The following is a 19,551-nucleotide window of genomic DNA, read 5'->3' as shown; positions in this document are numbered from 1 at the left end:
TCGAAAGCCCAACGCATAATAGGTCCAAGTCCAGGCCCAAGAAGATGAGCCCATACTGCACCAGGCCCACAGCCACGAGAAAATCAGAGCTGAAAGCATTCCCGGTGCTCTGAAACCCCAACCGAGGGTTTAGGCAGAACCTGGTGCCTTCGCTCCTCTCTCTCTCTCTCTCTCTCTCTCATGCTCTGACGATGACGGAGACTGTGAGGCTGCGCGTGGAATTCAAGGACCGGCACATTCTGAGCAAGTCACAGAGCACCGACGGACTCCGACGGAGCTGGATTCTCCTGAAACCTCAACACCGCACCATCTCCGACCTCGCCGCCTATCTCCTCCACGTCTTCGACCTCCACGATTCTTGCCCCGATGGCCTCCTCATCTCCGTAAGCTACCTCCTTTGCCCTAATCTCAACCTCAAAGTTGCCATTTTTCGAAAATAAAATGATACGAATTTGTCACTTCAAATGGCCTTCTCTTGCAGATGGATGAGTTTGTGTTGCCGCCGTTTGAGTCCACCTGCATTTTCAAGGATAGAGATATTGTCAGGTCAGTTTGCGTTTCTTACTTTTTTTTTTTTTTAGTGAATTTTTTGGTTTATTTTTTATGTAAACATTTCTGTGTAATCAGTGTGAAAAGGAAAGGTGTGTCTGAAGTTGACATGATTGAGGATGGAAGAAACTGTATTGAGGTTGAAGAAATCGTGGAGAGGCAACTTGTGAATGGAGGTATGAAGCTTCTGGCTAATGAGGAGTTCGAGAAGGAGAAGGGAGGGTATGAAAGTGAGCTAGAAGAGGATGAACCTGACCAGTTGGAAGATATATTGCCGGTTAAAAATGCGCTGGACAACGATACAAGCACACTTTCCAAGAAAAGGAAGCGATCAAATAAACCTGAGAGCTCCAAGTATGGATTTTACTTGTTTTTCATGGATTAATGCACCTAATGTTTAGCATGTGTTGGCTTTGAGTTGACATAGGGTTTACATGCTAACTAAGTAATTTGAATGTTAAGTCTTTCCTGGAACTACTTATGCTCCAAATTCTTGCTATTTATGAGCTTATCGATGATATTATGGACATTATAAGTTTATGACTGCATCCCTGCGGAACATTATGTATGTTACGCTGTTATGATGTTATATGCATTTTCTTTGGTATCTGAATACATTATACATTATATCTTTCAGGAAGAAGAGAAGTAAATCTGCTACTACTGGAGGATGTTCAGTTGTCCCAGAAGATGTTCAAGGTGATGTCCAAGAGGACAAGAACAGAAGCTCTCGTAAGCGTCGTCTTAGAAAGAGTCTTTCCAAGAAGGAAAAGTCAACTACTGGAGAGGGTGGGCTGGATGATTCAAGCACCTCTGAAACTGATAAAAGGACCAACAACATAAGTCATTCTACACCCAGTGCAAACAGGTAGCTTGTAGCCCTATTACATATATGGTGATGAAACTGAGCTGCTAGTCATTCTCACACTTTTCCATTTGCTCATTTTTTCTTGTCCCTAATGTTATCTTTTATAGGCACAGTCAGCTTCAAGAGAATGGCATAAACGGTGTTGTTTCATCTGACAAGCCTGATGAAAGTAAAAAGGTATTGAATACCAGCTTTACATCTGTCTTGTATGTGTGTATAATACGGTATTTGATTTGTTACTTATTTTTGGGCATCTGTATATATCTGAGATTCTTTCTTAGAGTAATCTTATGCATGAAGTAAAACTTGGCAATGGAGTTACTCTTTTGTGATTTGGTAACATTTCCTTATTCATATAAAGATTTTGAAAGTGTGCACTGAAACTTTTTCTCTCTTGTTGCAGTTGCCTAGTAGAAGTGCTCGACGTAAAAAGGCCAAAAGAATATGGAAGAGGGAAAACATGAAAGCTCAGAAGGAAGAGGTAATGTGATGCTTAAAAATTTGTAATGATTATAGATAAATATTTCTATTTCTCACTTGTGTGCCGTAAGTCGCTTGTATGCAAGCCCTCTGAAAACTTAATGCCTGACGTCATAAGTTCTGTTTAGTACCACCTACATGACTTTACAAAAGGAAGTACTTGCTTCTCCATCTTATGTTAATGTCCAGAAGTATGTATGTATGATTTTACAAGAAAGACTACTTGTTCCTCTGGCAATAATCTTTTCTCCTTAGTGTTCCATTTTGCAGTTACATCAGACACAGGTAGGCAAACCGGTTAATCAGCAATCATCTGACAAAGATAATCAGAAATCATCAAACAAAGCTGATCAACAATCATCTGACAAAGCTAATCAGCAATTATCTGACAAAGATAATCAGAAAAGCTCTGAAGAAGATGAACCAAATACAGATAATGATGAAGAAGACAACGTTGTTCCTGTAGTAACTAGGCCAGGACACATTCGCTTTGCACCCCTCGGTAAAGGTATATATGGGTCTGAATTCTCTGATAAACTGTTAACCTTGCTATGCCATTTGACTTCGTAATTGATGTTATGGGTACATCTAGTTGATTAAGGACATCTTGTTAATTATCTGATGTATCTACCTGTTCCAGTGGAAGCAGATCAGAGTTTCCAGCAGAATGAAATTCCAGTGGTATGTTTCAGTCTCCTTGAAGCATTATAGAATTCTTTTTTTTTTTTCCAAATCACTTTGGAGGCTTGGGTAAGTCTGTTTGTTGGCTTATAATGGCACACACCAACTGATGCTTAATTTAATTTATAGTTTCTATTTCACAGTCATGACTAAAACTATTGATGCCATTGAAATCTTTGAATTCCTGCCTCCAGAAAACTTTTCAGTGGAATGGAATAACCAGCAAGAAGAAGGGTCAAAAATGGGGTATGGAGAAAACATCATATTCAAATAAGAGCAACTATGAAGATCTGTACCAAGAGTCATCTAAAATGCCTGGTATTGAAGAAGAGATTCCTGAAAATTATTCCATAGACTTTAATAAGCTTGAGCTCTCTACCAGTGTACCGAAGGTTTGTTGCTTTATTATTTTCATTCTGCTTGATGGATATTTCTTCTCCTCTTCATAGGAAAAATATGCAAAAAATAAAGAGTTGTGGGAGTTAGCTTCGTATTGCCCCCGTTTTAGCTTCTTGACCCTTAATTACTATCTACTACATTAGGATGATATTGAAAATAATTTCCATATTAAATAACTTTTATCCTTCATGTTTCAGTAGTTTAGTATTGAAGATTTGATACCGTAATTTGCATTTAATGCGTTGCAGGAAGGTGATCTAATTGCATATCGGTTGATTGAATTATCATCATGCTGGACCCCTGAAGTGTCTTCCTATCGAGTATGACTCTTTCTTCTCTTAAGTTCTACCGACTATTTGTGGATATAAAGTTAACAATAAATAATTTTCTTGTTCATGTAGGTTGGAAAAGTGTCACGGTACAACCTTCAATCAAATAAGATTGTGCTAGTACAGGTTCCAGAATATCCCATTGTTTTTGAGGAGACAGATGAAGAATCTGAGGTTCAACCAGATACATCCCTTTATGGGGAAGATGGTTCTTTAGAGGTACTTGAGCTACACTCAATCAATAATCATAAATTTGATAATATGCATTGTTTCTATTTCATGATAGAAACTACACTGCTGGTGTATGAAATATTATCACTATTTGCACAGCCTGGGTTTATTGTATGATCTAGTTATTGGTGGCTGCGTATTGGTGACAATATTACAGTTCTATATGACCATTTTTTTTCTAACAAATTATATATGACCATTTTAGCTGCCTGGCAGAGGCTGTGAACTACTGGTTTATATGAATAATATCTGTCATTGATACTTGTTCATATGAATCATATCTGTGATTTGCTAGCATCTGACAAAATAGAACCTTTGCAGATAGATTATTCTTCTCTTATCGATGTCCGCATTGTCAAGTATGGGAACCTGAACACAGCCAAAGCAGTCACTGGAGATCAAAATGATGTATCCAGTTTTAGGCTCAAGAATGGCACGGAAACTAGGGCTCTATCAGGTTTCAGGCTCAAGAATGTCAAAGAAACTCAGGCTGCTGCATTAGGCTTCAGGCTTAAGAATGACAAGGGAACTCAGGCTGCTGCATCAGGTTTCAGCATTAAGAATGACAAGGAAACTCGTGCTAGTGCACAAGGTACTAATTAGATTTCCATGCCAGGAATCTATTGTTTAGAGGCATAATGAATTTTGAATATATTTTTGTTCACAAATATAGCTCGTCTTGTTTATATATGTAGAAAATGGAAAAGCAGGTGCATGGGATGAAATCAGCCAGGCATTGAATGCGAAGAAAGCGGAGCTTTCTCAGGAAGAAGGCTGGGGTAAAAATGATGGTTCAGGAAGTAGCTCGTGGACATCTAGGCCCTGGAGGGGTAGCGCATTGGGTCCAACAATGGCTCTTTTAAGAGCGCAAAGTGAGCTATGAGGAAGATCTGTAATAAATATATATGGTCTGTCAATCAGATGAAGTGGGGCTGGTGATTTTGTTAACTTATGACAGTAGTAAAGGGACGTTATTTTGGGTGTAAAAAGGAAACCTCGACGAAGTACTGTACAGTGGGAGTTAATTTTAAGGGTCCGTAGAAGAACACCCTTTTGAATCGTCGTGATGATGATGTTAGAATGTTGCTTAATGAGCTCTTACGTTTCTCCTCAGATATGAAGAGAAACAATTAACTGTTCTAAAATCAAAAGATACACCCTTTAACAGTCTCACCACATCATTTTTCATTAATAAAACCTCACAATGGCAGAAATCTGGGACTTCCAGAAATTTCAATCGTTGGTTGTTACTTGTTACCATCCTTTTCATGCATAAAATCAAATAAGCTTTTCATTTCACCCTAAAAGGCAACACCTTCGATGTTGGACGGGTAAGTATATATACTTGATACACTTATTTCAACTGATAATTTGTCTGCCCGGAAAACAAAATTTTACTAATAAAAACCTATCTACATAAAGCATACTTGTCCTCTGTACATATTTTCTGTACCCCTCCATACATCACACAAGCATATATGAAACACTTGAACTGCCCGGGATGCCAACCCGACTTTTCAATCTGCAACTGATCCATCCCACCATTCCAGTATGCTTGAAAGACCATGAACCCAAATCCTATGTAAAGCTCTGACCTTCTAATTCTGTCTTATTCATGTCTGTCTTTTTATGTGTTCTGTATTGATTTACAGCTGAGATGGATCAGGAACTGCTCTGGCTCCTCACCTTCTCTTACTATCTGCAGATATTAAAATGCATCTTTAGACTTGCAACGAAAGAAACAACAAAAATTGATTAGCAGCAAGCATCACATAAGAAAAAGAGAGACCAAGTAATGAATTTCAGTTTTTTTGGTCAGTATGCTGAGTTTCTGTTCATGACTGTAACCATAGAGTATTGGCAATGCTTTCTGATAAAAGTTATTTGTAACTTACTGTGATATTGAAAACTAGAAACATTTTCCTTTTTTGTGGCTTGTCTATTTGTGGTTCCAATACATGTTGGATGTGTGGTTAGGGGTATTAATCATAGGCTAGATTTAACTGGAGTGATACAGTGTTTAAATCAGAGCACCTTGCTTGATGAAAATGTATACAGGGTGTTTCTGCTAATCTGCTCCTTTACAGGCAAAATCAGCATATTAGGCTACAGCAGCCATTTCCCCATCAACACAAATCAGAAGTGAAATGATCCAATATTAGTTCACAGTGACTTGGTTGATGAAAATGGATGCTCTGTGTTTATGCTAATCTCATTTCTTTACAGGCCATTCATGAAATTATTCATCATTTATATTAGCTTGTCCACCAGTATAATCGTTAGCTTTCGAGTTTTACATTATGTTAAACGTTGCTAATTAGAGCCCTGGTGAAATTGGATTGGAAAAGCAATTACTCAGGGGTAGAAAAAATCCTATTTAAAAGAAGTATCAGTTATCTTTCTTCCTGCTAGATTTAGATGCTTCACTTACCATTTGTTAAAAAAAAAAAAAAAAAAAAACTCTAATTCACTAATGTGCATTGGATATAAAAAGGAGTAGATATTGTAAGACAAAATAAGCAATAATAAGAGATAGAGACGGACAAATTGCAATGTACCTTTACAGGGGCACTCATAGGCAAACCCATATGCTCAAGGAAACAGCGTCCTATGGTCTCCCAGTGAAGATGGCTATCCTCAAATGTTGCATTCTGTCCTTTCTCATGCAAAATATCACGTCCCAACCAGACAAATAAGACACCAGGTTTATTTGCACCCACAGTCGCATCTGGAGCTAGCAAAAGATATGCTGATCTAGAATGAAGTTTGGCAGACTGATGCATCACCACTTTGTTCAAAGAAGGCCACTGGTACAAAACAGGGTTAATCACCTCTGCAGCTTCCCTGGTCGCTTCAGATTGTAATTCATTTTCAGGGTTACCAATGTCAACATCCAACATTAGCTCTTCTCTGTTGCTCACATTTTCGGCTTGGTTGCAATCAGTGTCCATCAGATCATCATCCAAGTCAGGTAAGGAAAACGACCATGAGCGTACCAAATTCCTCGAAACTTTAGGTGATTCTTCAACTGAGGGTAGCAACATTAGAGGTGGAGGTTTACTGCCTCTACGCTCTGCAATAGAAGGGGAAATCCCTTTACATGTCGAACATGTATTTGTTACTTCCAAAGTACGATTAGCTGAAAATGCCTCTCTAGGTGAAGAAAGAGATTCTTTAAAAGGTAACTGTGAGCTATCGGCTATGGAACTATGCTTAATACATAATGGATCTGCAGAATCCAAGCCTGAAGGTGAAGGCTGTTGAGAAGACAAGTATGACAAGTCCGACCAATTAGAAGATGAGGGTGAAAAGGTAAATGATGAATTAGAGTATTCAGAGGTTGAAGGGGAGAGTGTTGGGGATTTTGAGCTAAACTTAAGATTGTTATCAGGAAACCCAGAACAAGAATCGGGTGACCCACAGTCAGTTGTCGGAAACGATAATGGATTGGTAAGAGCAACAGAGTGTCCTACTTCCCGACATGTATCTCTTATCCTACTTGGGCTACTAATTGGATAACACTCAAAGGAATCTGGTGAACCACAAAAGTGGCTTGGCGCTGACAATGGTGATAAAGGCTCAATCAAGGAAACAGGGTCTTCTGCTTCTTTGTTAACTTCCACAACCATATCCAATCCATCACTGGATGGGGTAGTTTTACAGTTCAGCTCAGAAGATGTGACCAAATCCTTCATAATTCCACTAGCAAACTTTTGCCGCAATCTGCCCCATCCATTTTCTCTGGCCGGAAGGCAAGTTTCCGACTCAGTGTTTGATACTGAAAATGGTGGAACAACCCCACCTGCAAGTGCCTTACTGACAATTTCGAAATCCAAATCATATTCACCAACCTTTCTTTCACCCACCGGAATACAAGCCAGTGCAGCAACCTTATCGCCTCCAGAAGAAAAAGTTTCTTCCATTTGGACATCTCCCTTGCCGCAATCCTCTGCTGAAAGACCACTGGAAAGAGCGTCCCAAAATTCTGGTGGCTCCTTGCCTTCATTGATGCCCACAATTGGACCCTTTGCCCTCTCATACTGGATGACCTGAAGGGCAGCAGCTCTTGCGTTGTCTGACATCATTGTGTTGCAATCCTTTCCAATCCAGACATATATAGCAGATGGAACATGCACAACAAACGCACCACGAGAGTCAAGTCCTTGTGGACCTGGATGGTTTAACATCTTTGGCACCAGATGAAGAGGATCATACGGTGAATGCGGGGCCATCCTGTACATCCTTAACACAGAACTGGGGCTTGCAGGCACAGCATGCACCCGCTTCTGGCACTGCAGAAGTTGACAAGCAAAACCCATATTCGGGTTTGTCACCCCTCTTGCTGCCTTGACATACTGAAATGCATCTTCAAAGCTCTGGCCCTCCCTCCACATAAGGTATGCAATCACCAGAGCCGTTGACCGCGACACTCCCTGACAACAATGCACAAGAACTCTCCCACTTTGCTTCCTCACATCTTCAAAATAATCAAACACATCATACAGAATGCTCGTAATGTCCTCCGAGGGGCTATCTTTCAACCAGAGCGTCTTGTACACAAGATCATTCTTGAAATACTCAGGAGACACAAACCCAACACAGTTGAGCACATGGGTGATCCCATTCTTCCTCAAAACCTCACGGTTCTTAGCCACAGCATCACTCCCCAAGTATATATGCTCTGCAATTCTGGAGCACTCTTTATCAAAAAAAGCAAGCTTATCTTTCTTAAACTCGAACTCTCTCCCAGGCAGTTGGGGATTCGAACCCGGAAAGGGTTTAACCGACCCTCTAGGGGTTTGGGGCTGAGGCCAAACACCAAGATCATCAGAACCCGGCTTTGGCCACTCCTTAACATTACTCTTGGCTATTGAAAGAGGCTGAAGTGGAGGCAAGCAAGACCTTGCTTTACTATTGAGCTGAGGCTTTGGATAAGGATTAGGTTTGGAAGGTGAACGGTCACTCCATGACATGGACCGGAGATAACTTTTCCGGGTAGTATTTCCGGCGGCAAGCCCACACTCTTCTTCCTCACCCAACATCTCGGTTTTGAAAAATAAACTCCTCTAAATTCTAATTGCTACCCATTAGAGGATTCTTCGTGGAAAAGGCATAGCAACCATCAAGCTTGGAAATTGGCATTAATACCATTGAAAATCCATCCCCTCTCATATTTCCCACCTAAAACACTTGACCCATCTCTCTCTCTCTCTCTCTCTCTCTTCTTAGTTATACTTTTCAATCTAGAATCAGGAAAGGAAATTCAAACACGAAAACGACCCAGTAATACCCTCGAAGTCGGGCGCATATATTCTAGCAGCATAGACAAGCAAAAAGAAAATGGAGGCCAGAGAGTTATTTTTCAAATCAAATCAAATCAAAAATCAAAGTCACTTACTTGAACAATTCTATATATCAAGCAGGATGGTCTCTTGGTTTGTATGACACACACTTTCAAGTTTGAAGGAGATTAGGAAGAGACTGAGTTATGGAGGGGCGAGTTGGGCTGAGTCGGGTTCGGTAAGGACTAAGGAGAAGGAGAAAAAGAAAAGGGCAGAATGGGTCAAAGTGCCACGTCAACAGAAAGGCATGTCAAGTCTTGTGATGTCATTAATGTTTTTGTGTACAGTTAAGTTTCTTCAGACCGAGATTTTGGGGAATATTATTTTCGAATTTTTGGCGAATATTATTTTGGTATTAAAATAATAATAGGTTGTGGCGATAGGGTGCACCAACGCTACTGTGCTGCCCCTGCTGCCGCGGCGGTCGCGATCGTAGACTCATAGTGGTTGGAGTCCACGACTAGACTTTAAATCAAGGTTTTAATTATTCATTAACGGTGATTAAGAAAACTCATGTTAAAGAGGCGTGAATACATTGTTTTGGATTGTATAAGATCCATTTGTTGCAAACTTGCAATATGTAGTTGGGGGTCAAGTTGTTCATGTTGCGATACGAAGCATTAATGTTGAGTGATGGAGCGCTAACTTATTATTGTTTGATCAAAGTTTAGACTTGAGTTTAGGCCAGACAAACTCGCACGCTCAGTTAATTTTGGTTCAGTATCAAGAATATCAAGTCAAGGCTTTGTTGTAGCTTTAGTATTTATACCAAAAATCTTATTTTAGTCTCTTTGCACACTATTTATTTACTCTGTATTCATTATATTTAAGTTTTTTAAGTACGTTAACAAACATTTTATCTCCACACTTTTAGAACGTATAATTGAGCAAATGAAATTGTTGACCATCTTGAGTTCTTGACAGCAAAGTAGGGAGATGGTGGTCACTTCCTTCCCAAATTTGTCACCATTAGTGTTATTGTTATATACTAATGATTTTTTTTGTTTTTCCATGAAGATCAAGTCATCCAAAGATGGCACTCTAATTTTTATTCCTACATTCTAGTAACTTGAGTTGTTACATCACTAGACCGGATCAACCCTTCGAACATCAGTGTAAACAATTGAAATCAATGAATTATAGTCTAATTTATTTCATATATCATACATTTGTTTAATAAGAACATTATAATTGTTGTTATAGGGTTCTGTGCTATACATTATCAGCGCGTAAATTTTGAGTTGCTTGAAGTAAATATCATAGATTATTCAAAAAAGAAGAAGAAGTAAATATCATAGAACTATCCTAACAAGCGGGAAGTCAAGTTGTTTCAAGGCAATCTATCACATTAAGAATTCACTGGCCGACATTAAACAACTGCTATTTTGATTGGTAATTTTGACCAATCTAACGAAAAAGAAAAAGAAAAATATTAAGAACAATAAACCAAATCTAAACCCCTTTGTAAAAATCAGAAGACCAACAATCATAAATCCCAGATCCAATTTAAGAAGCATCAACGATATAGTAAAATTTTATTTCTATTGTTATGTAATATCTTTAAATTAGCAAGTGGATTGTCTTAAGATGATGATAGATTATTCATTATTGAGCCCACTTTACAGTAAGAGACTGCCATATCTTGTGAATTGCAATCCATACTTAACAAATCACTTATATGCAATTGAAAGTATAACTTTTTAGTCAACAACGATGTACTTATTGTGGGGTTTTGAATTTCCCAAACCTAAAACCTAATAGGATGGACCATGAGTTGACTTGACTTGAGATTAACTAAAGCAAAGCACAACATGTTAAATTGATGCTACATTTTTAAATTTTATGTACCACTAGCTAGCTAGTCTTCAATCTTGACATAAAGTTTGTAGTTCCACTTGTTCATCTTCAACAATGTTCTTGACAATAATACCAAAAGATGGCCTCTAATTTCTCTCTAGTGGCATTTCAAATCCCATCCAGGAAGCACCAACGATAAGGTAAGATCTTATAACAATTGTTATATAACATCTTCAAATTAATTAGCAAGTCACGGTCTTAAAAAATTGATAGATTATTGGGCAGAAACTGCAATACAAGGCAGATGGAGGAGGTCCATAAGTAATGAGCCCACTTCATAATAAGAGATTGCCCTATCCTACAATCCATACTCAACAAATAAGCGACGTGCAATTGAAAATATAACCTCTTTAGTCAACGACGGTGTATGTAGTGTGGAGTTACGAATCTCCCAAACCTAAACCTCTAATAGGATGGACTAGAAGTTGGAAACTTGACTTGAGATTAACAAAAGCAAAGCACAACATGTCTGAATGCTACGTAGCATTCATTCATTTTTTTTAAATTTTATGTACCACTAGCTAGTCCTCAATCTTGACATAAGTTTTGATGTTCCACTTGTTCATCTTCAACAATTTTCTTGACGATAATACCAAAAGATGGCCTCTAATTTCTCCCTAGAGGCATGATTTGTTTGTCTAGGTTGAGAGTTAAGAAACACATCATCATCATCATCATGATCATGATCACGTTGCAAGATTTGATCTCGTTCCTTAAACACACATTACATCATTATTAATTAAGCCAATTCTGTAGAGAAAGGTTAAATTTTTGAAGTACCTGTAATGCCCATAGTTTATTAATATGAATAATAACATCATTTTCATCATGAGAGGGTGAAATTGATATTAGCCATAAAACTGAAAATAACTACCCACTATCCATTTATTTTCTTTTTTGTTTTTCAATCTTTATCTATTTTCATAAATTTTCAAAAATAAACGGCCAAATGGCACGCACAGAGTGCGTGTCAAGAGGCTAGTATTGATTAACTCAAGAAGAATCAGTTGGTATTAAATAATTACTTATCTTCGAAGATATATGAATTAATATATATTTAAGTTTGTTTGTATATCGTATACATTTATACATATACAAACCTCATTTTCGTTTCAAATTATTTAAAAATACTCAATAAAGAATCATGGATTTGGAATTTTACTACTTGTATCAACTCAAAGAATCTTAGACCCTTACAGTAGCAGTCAACGACGTCAGTCGCATACAAACAAAATCTATGCAATTTAGTAGGATATACCGATTTAGAAAGTAATGGTCAATTAAGGTGGCTGAGAAAGAAAGGCCAACTTTTGTTGTAATCGTCCATTCGTCCCCACCCATATTTGTATTGGTCTTTAGCTAATAGCTAATCCTCTCGTGGCGTCGTAATTTTCACTGCAATTGAGTTGATTACAAATATATAATTTTATTAGTATGATTAACTATAGTAATAAAATTAAAGATTTGCATCTTGGATTGTTAGCTTCGTATGGCTTGCACGTTGCGACAATTACCTTTTTATTTTGGTTAAAAATTTGGTATCAATCAAAGCAGCTCTATACTTAATATTAGTAAGATTTGAATCTGTGGCTAATACAGTATTACAGTTAGATTAATATAAACAACAAGTGACAGTACACCGACTAGATAGTTTTATATTTAATGTTACTTGGTCAGTTATTGATCAAGAAAATAATGCTCAACCACCCTTGAATGTAAATCCAATGGCAGAGAGAATTATTATTAAGTTGAGGTGTTTTGTTTTCCACCATTTGATGTAAATCTAAGGGTTATTGAGCATAAATTCTTTAGTTAGCAACTGACCAGGTGAACACCGCTATTAACGTAACACTATCAATTTAATTTTATAATATACTTGTTCTAGATTTCATAACTATTGTTCTTGACTGGTCAAACAAAAGAATGTATTTTGCTCTTTTCTCCTTATGTATGTAAAGTCACCATAATCCTTTGCTTATGAGTTGAATTACATGCTCCATGATCATTCATTTGAAATTAGGAGGCTGCGGGCCAAAGAGTCGAGGGATGCTATTCCGACTATTGAACCTATAGAAAAATGTCCTAGTGTACTAAAGGGTTTTTTTTTTGAGAGAGAATGAAGTGTACTAAAAGGTTAGACACAAATTCTCAATATTCTATTTTCTTTTAGTCCAAATACACAACTTACTTAAGCCATATTATAAACAAAATATTATAGTTACGTGGATACTAATATCAATTTATAAGAGATCATATTCGCCTCAGGTCACAAAAATATCAGGACCGGTTCTGGGATTTGACAAATCACCAACCGAAAAATGATCCAAAATAGATTGGTATCCGTTTCGGACCACGAGGACAAGACACAAGGGACATTGTAATGTCCGCTTATAAGCACATAAGTTCATCTCGGACTCTGCGTCATCTTCTAAACGTTACTCACACACCAGCCCGATATAAAGGGCAGCCCAAAATTCAAGCCCAATATGAAAGCTCATTTAGGCTGGGCGGGATATGAAAGCCCACCCATATTTCGACCTTCCTCCCTTTCCCGCACCACATTTTGCTTCACCTCCATTGTTGAAGTCACAGGTGCTTGGCAGCAGCCATAGTCCTCTCGAATGGCCGCACCGCCATTCTCTGGAGCCCATTTCGTCTCGGTCTCAACTACCTCTCTTACTCTCTCCTCCACCATTTGGCAATTTTATTTCTCCCTCTATCTCACACCACTCATCTCCATCTCCAGGCATTGAGGTCCTCCACGATCTCTGCTATGCATTCCCCTCTCTGATATGTATCACAGTCTCGGCGTCCACCGCCTCATCTACCGGAGCCGCATGGTGCACTATATCAAAACCGGCCTCATCGATCACGCCCTCCAGGTGTTCGACGAAATGACTCAATCAAATTGCCGCGTGTTCAGCATAGATTACAATCGCTTCATTGGAGTGCTGGTCAAGCACTGGCGTTACGACCTCGCCGAGCATTATTACTACGAAATGGCGCCGCAAGGCTTCTCTCTAACCCCATTCACTTACTCCAGATTTATTTCTGGGTTGTGTAATATCAAGAATTTTACCCTCATTGAGAAGCTTCTTCGAGACATGGAGAGGCTCGGGTGTGTGCCTGACATTTGGGCTTTTAATATATATTTGAATCTTCTCTGCCAAGAAAATAGGATACAGTTGGCTCTGCAAGTGTTTGATAGGATGGTTGAGAAGGGGAGAGAGCCGGATGTTGTGTCGTATACTATAGTTATCGATGGGTTGTGTAAAGCTGGAAAGTTTGATAATGCAGTTGAGGTTTGGAATTGTATGATTAGTAAAGGCTTTAGGCCTGATACTATTGCGTGCACCGCGCTTGTTGTTGGTTTGTGTGGAGGTGGAAAGGTTGATTTGGCTTATGACCTTGTAATTGGTGAGATGAAGGGTGGAGTGAAGTTCAATAATTTGATGTATAATGCGCTGATTAGTGGGTTTTGTCGGGCTCGTAGAATTGACAAGGCACAGGCAATTAAGTGGTTTATGAAGAGGAATGGGTGCCAGCCGGATTTGGTGACTCACAATGTGTTGTTGAATTATTGTTGTAATGAGTTCATGTTGGAGGAGGCAGAGAAGTTGATGAAACAAATGGAGAAGAGTGGGATGGAACTCGATGCGTATAGTTATAATGGGTTGCTCAAGGGCCTTTGTAAAGATAATAGACCGGAAAAGGCATATTTGTTGATGAGGAACATGATGGAGCCAAAAGGTTTGTGTAATGTTGTTTCATTTAATACAATCATTACAGCATTTTGCAAGGCAGGGCAGACTAGAAGGGCATACAAACTGTTTGAGGAAATGTTTCAAAAAGAAATTTTACCTGATGTGGTTACATTTACCATTCTGATAGAAGCTTTATTAAGAGAAGGTAGTTCAGATATAGCCAAGAAGCTTCTTGATCAGATGACAGGGATGGATCTGTTACCTGATCGTATATTTTACACTACAATAATTGATCACCTATGTAAGAGTGGGAAGATTGCAATGGCTTTTGATGTTTTCAATGATATGTTAGAGAAGGGAATCACCGCTGATGTGGTTTTGTATAATGCACTCATTAGCGGGCTTTGCAGGGCTTCAAGAGTGACTGAAGCCATGCATTTATATGAGGAAATGCAGACTAGAGGATGCTGTCCTGATGAGGTAACTTTCAAAGTGATAATTAGAGGTCTTATAAGAGACAAGAGGCTTTCTGTGGCTTGTGGGGTATGGGATGAGATGATGGAGAAGGGCTTTACTCTGGACAGAGTTCTTTCCCAGACACTGATTAATGCTGTCCATTCAAAAGATGTTGCATGAAAATGGAAAATGGTTTGTACTTTATATACACCCCTTTATATTTTTTACCCATCCATTCATACTTTTTATGCTAAGTTTATGGCCTAGCTCCAAATTTTACATGACTGATTTGTTATGGGGGAAGTATTTAATAGCTTTGTTTGCACTACTGACAGCTCTGGCAGTTCATTTCTTCAAGAGCACATATAACTTTGCCTTTGAATAATTAGACCATCAAATTTCAATTATAAGCTGCTGAGCATATATGCGCGCATTAGTAACTGCATGATTGTGCTGTTTATGTAAGCATTTTGGAACATAGTGCAGGGACTGTAACCCTTGCTCAATGCTAAGAATGTAGTTGGGAGAAATTTAAATGAGCTATAGTTTACTTTCACTGATATTGTATGCTAAAGGAGCTTCATAATCACATTCTTAAATCAGTCGGCTAACTAGTTACATATTTTTAGTGAGCGTTTTTGCTATTTTGAATATGCATGGATTCTCATCCGCGTGGTGATTTAATAATTGTTCCTTGCGATCTCCAGTAGTAGGTGATTCTTCTTTTTCAGTGATATAACTTTTGATGCTTATCATTTATGAGTATTAAACTTGTCGTTTTAAGAACTATTGAACTCAAGATGGTTGATTGCGTATAGCCTATGCCCAGGACGATGTGACATTGATTATGCTATTTTTTGGTCTGTTGCAGTTTCCATATTTTGGAGCAACTGGATAGTTGGTGATTTCATCTCAACAAGCCTGTCTTGTTTCTACCTTGTTCCTCTTCCTGGCAAGGTACAGAAAATTCAAGGGGAAACTTTTAGCTTTTGTGGCGGTTTTTAATTAATTAATTGCTTTTATAATCAATATTTGTACAAGCATTTTCCTGTTTGAGTGAGAAACATTAGAGATGTAGGGAAAAGAAAAAAAGGAAAATAGGCAAGACCTTGCGGGTTTAACCCTTGCATAAATTGTCATATCCTGTTTACCATTATTTGTTTCTGTTTTTGTCATGAAGATCTAGTTCATTGACAACAACCGAAAACATGTAAACTATTCGAGGGATGTGCTTATTGAATTATTAAAATCTTTGTTAAATTCTTGTTATGCAGTATTACTTCACTTTTTGCTTGACTCGCTATGCTCTTCTCATTAGCCAATAATATTTTGTTTGTGCATGCAATGCAGGATGGAACCTTGGACAACCAGATAATTCGAAGAGCATCATGATTACATTGTATGGTTTGTCTCTCTCATTGACATCAAAATGCAATGAAGTCACTTTAACTTACTTTCTTTTTATTAATCTCCCTGCCCCTTCCTCTTTCTTTCGTCGCATCTTCTTTTGCTTAATTAGTACTAGCACATAATGGTATAATGTTGCTGTCTAGAAAAATTGATAATGTGAGAGGTAATTGCTTACTTTCTCTATATTCTCCTCCTGTGATTTTTGCCACTTCTTCGAGCAAGAAGTGTAATTGGCTGCTTGGTACTAACTTTATTTCTCTCATTTTGTAAAAGTAATATAAACTAAAGAGGCGCCTAACAAATTTTTTGGGTATACTCTGAAATATGAAGTCAACCTTCAGTATCATTGACTTCATGGCCACTTTTAATCTTGAAGGATACCTACTAATAGCAGAATATGGATCTAGATGGTAGTAGTGGTCACATCAAATATTGATTATCTTGATAGGATGCGTAACTTGGTTAAATAAAAGTCATATGTATTCTGTTGTCTCTGCTTGTAATCTTTCCTGCATTCTTTGAAGTTGGATAAACATGACCGTATATCAATAGCAATCTTGTTTTTATTTATTGTTCTCTCCACAACTTTCTTTCTTAGCTTAATGGCTGCCTCAGCTACTTGAATCCCTTTTGATTTTACATTCTAAATTGTCTTAGGATGCACCATGGCGCTCCTTGAGGTAGTTCTATGTAGAGGCAGCAGATCTGTATCAAGAATATTAGTGTGAGAAGACTATTAATCCAACTTGGGCTTGAAATCTGAATGTGGATGTGGACATACATGGCTTGTTATATGGGAAATGCAGTGAGTGTAACTCTCTCTTTGTCGGGAATTTACTGTATTATTTATATCAGGGCTGGGTGTAGTAGTTATATGCTGAAACAGTATTATGAATGATAATGGATTGAATTATTTATTTCCTGTAGGGCAATGCAAGCAGCAACTGCTAAAATTTTTGGCCACCTCCTGCTGAAGAAAAGCAGATGAAAGAATACGAAGCTTTGTTTTCTGTATATTAACTATAATCCGGTTTGTTGCAGTTCTGGAGCCTTGAGGAGGGAAGAACAATCAGGACAACAACCAAGGAACCATTTTTGCGATTAATTGATTACAAATACATCTAAGGAGCCATTTTTGCGATTAATTGATTGCAAATACATCTAAGGAGCCATTTTTGCGATTAATTGATTACAAATATAACTCACAGTACTGACGAGTTGCTTTTCAAAGACTCTTGAATTCAAGTTTCAGCCAGTGGTTGCCCATAGCCCAACTCTGACCCACAGCAGAATATCTTCGGTTATTGAGTTAAGATTTTCTTTGCTCAGAGGTGAGTTGAATGTTGAGTTTTTCGTCCAGAACTCGAAGGAGGCTATATATCCATTTCATACACAGAGGAACAGAATTATGTCAAATATTTAGATGAATATTGGGTACCATTGCTCTCGGTCAGTATTCAGCTTTTTGTTTCAATTTTTTGTAGGAACATTAGTCCTTGCTGATAGTATGAGCATGGTAAACTGTCATAGACGTTTAAGAATACTATGAATTCAACTGAGAATTAGCTCCCCTTGCTTCACTTCCATTATGCCATTCGTTACTTTTTTCGGGAAGTGGTTGATAAAGATTCTCAATTGGCAAATTTAGAACTTGTATCTTCTTTAACACTTGTATCTCTAAAGGGAAAAACTAGGGGAGATGAAAGTGAAGGTTTGTATTTTCCTTTTTTATTTTTCGGAGTTGCGGGTGCATTTTCCTCGGAATGAAAGTGAAGGGCTGTCTTGATACAGCAGCACTTGAAAAAAGTTGCCACCAAGATTACTTGCCTCCCATGCTGAGCTATGTTTGATTCTTTGCCTTTTGATAAATCATCCTTGAAGTTTTCTTCAAGTCATCCTCGTATCTATTGGCCTCGTATCAAAATAAAATCCTCACTATTATCATTCCTCTTCAAGTCTTTGCTCTTCTTCATTACCTCTCCACGCTACCATGCATCGGCCTCGCGATTCCAACCCTCATTTTGGTAGCCCATATGAAACACAGCAGCAAGGCCAATATCCCGAGTCACCACCACCTGGTTCATCTGTGCCACTACCACAGTATCAAGGTCAGCCCTCTGGACCACCGCCACCCAGTCCAGAATGGTCTGAATCACGGCAACCGATTCTGCATCAGCCAGCCCCAACCCGTCCCCAGGGGAAGTATGAAGGCCGCCAACCTCGGCCACTAGGTCCATTGGTGTCAATTCCTCACCATGAGCAAGACCCACATCCTCGGCCAAAGAAACAAAGCCGCCATTCTCAGCCACCACCAGTACCATTGGCACCAACTCCTCACCATGATCAAGACCAACAACATCCTGACCCGAAGCATCAAGGCCACGACTCCCGGCCACTAGTCCCAGGGGCGGCGCCAATCCCACACCATGTTGATCAAGACCACCAAACGCCACAACACCATACACCACATGGTTCGCATGGACAGCGACACGGTTCACAGCGGTTGCGCGTGCCAGAACCTCAACAAACCAACTTCTTCACATGGTCCTTAGGCGTGTGCTGCGCCATTTTTTGGATCCTCATAATCTTAGCAGGTCTCATTGTCCTCATTATCTATCTCGTCTTTCGTCCTCGGACCCCAAAGTTCGAAATTTCCACTGCCACACTAAACGCAGCATATCTCGACATGGGGTATCTCCTCAATGCGGACTTTACTGTGCTAGTAAACTTCACCAACCCGAACAAGAAGGTGAGCGTCTACTTCAGTCCTATGTACATTTATGCTTACTATGGGAGCACCCTCGTTGCTACCACATACATTGAACCCTTCACTGCACACAAGCATCAGTCCATGTTTGCAAGTGTTCACATGGTGGCTAGTCAGGTTCCTCTCGGATTGCTCGAAAGCCAAAGGCTGAAGAAGCAGCTGGAGAACGGTAGAGCCGGCTTCGAATTCAAAGGCTACTTCAGAGCACGAGCTAAGTTCGGAAGCCTGTTGCGATACTCTTATAAATTACACGGCGACTGCAACGTTGTGTTCTCTAGACCTCCTGATGGGGTTATGGTTCATAGAAAATGCAAGACAAGACATTGATCATGGAAGCTTCTAGAATTTATTTTTCTCATCGGATTTGTTTCTTTTTCTCTTGTATCCATGTTGATGAGCATTGATTTTGAACTTCATCAGTAATTCGGTGTTCATCTTTTTCTGAATGTTTTGCTTCTTTTTTGATATATTACTCTTC

At 38.8% G+C, this 19,551-nt stretch overlaps 4 protein-coding genes across 6 annotated transcripts; 3 read left to right on the top strand and 1 right to left on the bottom strand.

Annotated features, from left to right (window-relative positions):
- The first annotated feature begins 104 nt into the window (after positions 1 to 104).
- Positions 105 to 4,682, top strand: LOC112200051 (coilin). Of its 3 annotated transcripts, none has more exons than XM_024341053.2 (13): positions 105 to 383; positions 482 to 546; positions 628 to 903; positions 1,187 to 1,417; positions 1,525 to 1,594; positions 1,821 to 1,898; positions 2,153 to 2,405; positions 2,538 to 2,578; positions 2,773 to 2,970; positions 3,226 to 3,297; positions 3,379 to 3,525; positions 3,859 to 4,129; positions 4,248 to 4,682. In XM_024341053.2, the coding sequence occupies exons 1-13, from the start codon at positions 192 to 194 to the stop codon at positions 4,418 to 4,420; spliced, it is 2,067 nt and encodes a 688-aa protein (XP_024196821.1). In that variant the 5' UTR covers positions 105 to 191; the 3' UTR covers positions 4,421 to 4,682. The 3 variants fall into 3 exon arrangements, with proteins under 3 accessions (XP_024196821.1, XP_024196820.1, XP_024196819.1); XM_024341052.2 differs by having other exon boundaries at positions 106 to 383; positions 2,168 to 2,405; positions 4,233 to 4,682; XM_024341051.2 differs by having other exon boundaries at positions 106 to 383; positions 4,233 to 4,682.
- Positions 4,683 to 4,806: 124 nt separating this feature from the next.
- Positions 4,807 to 9,052, bottom strand: LOC112200050 (protein-tyrosine-phosphatase MKP1). Its single transcript, XM_024341050.2, has 2 exons — positions 6,096 to 9,052; positions 4,807 to 5,236 (listed from the first exon to the last, which is right to left on the bottom strand). Exons 1-2 carry the CDS (start codon positions 8,577 to 8,579, stop codon positions 5,165 to 5,167), a joined length of 2,556 nt encoding a protein of 851 aa, XP_024196818.1. The 5' UTR covers positions 8,580 to 9,052; the 3' UTR covers positions 4,807 to 5,164.
- Positions 9,053 to 13,259: 4,207 nt separating this feature from the next.
- LOC112197224 (pentatricopeptide repeat-containing protein At1g13040, mitochondrial) lies at positions 13,260 to 17,100 on the top strand. Its single transcript, XM_040518081.1, has 4 exons — positions 13,260 to 15,088; positions 15,768 to 15,853; positions 16,242 to 16,300; positions 16,964 to 17,100. Exon 1 carries the CDS (start codon positions 13,529 to 13,531, stop codon positions 15,074 to 15,076), a length of 1,548 nt encoding a protein of 515 aa, XP_040374015.1. The 5' UTR covers positions 13,260 to 13,528; the 3' UTR covers positions 15,077 to 15,088; positions 15,768 to 15,853; positions 16,242 to 16,300; positions 16,964 to 17,100.
- Positions 17,101 to 18,267: 1,167 nt separating this feature from the next.
- Positions 18,268 to 19,540, top strand: LOC112197226 (NDR1/HIN1-like protein 13). The gene has a single exon (XM_024337839.2). The coding sequence runs from the start codon at positions 18,297 to 18,299 to the stop codon at positions 19,398 to 19,400; it is 1,104 nt and encodes a 367-aa protein (XP_024193607.1). The 5' UTR covers positions 18,268 to 18,296; the 3' UTR covers positions 19,401 to 19,540.
- Positions 19,541 to 19,551: the final 11 nt, after the last annotated feature.

Source organism: Rosa chinensis, chromosome 4 (genome assembly GCF_002994745.2).
Source record: "Rosa chinensis cultivar Old Blush chromosome 4, RchiOBHm-V2, whole genome shotgun sequence".
In the NCBI taxonomy this organism is placed as follows: domain Eukaryota; kingdom Viridiplantae; phylum Streptophyta; class Magnoliopsida; order Rosales; family Rosaceae; genus Rosa; species Rosa chinensis.
This window is presented reverse-complemented; position numbering and strand designations above follow the sequence as displayed.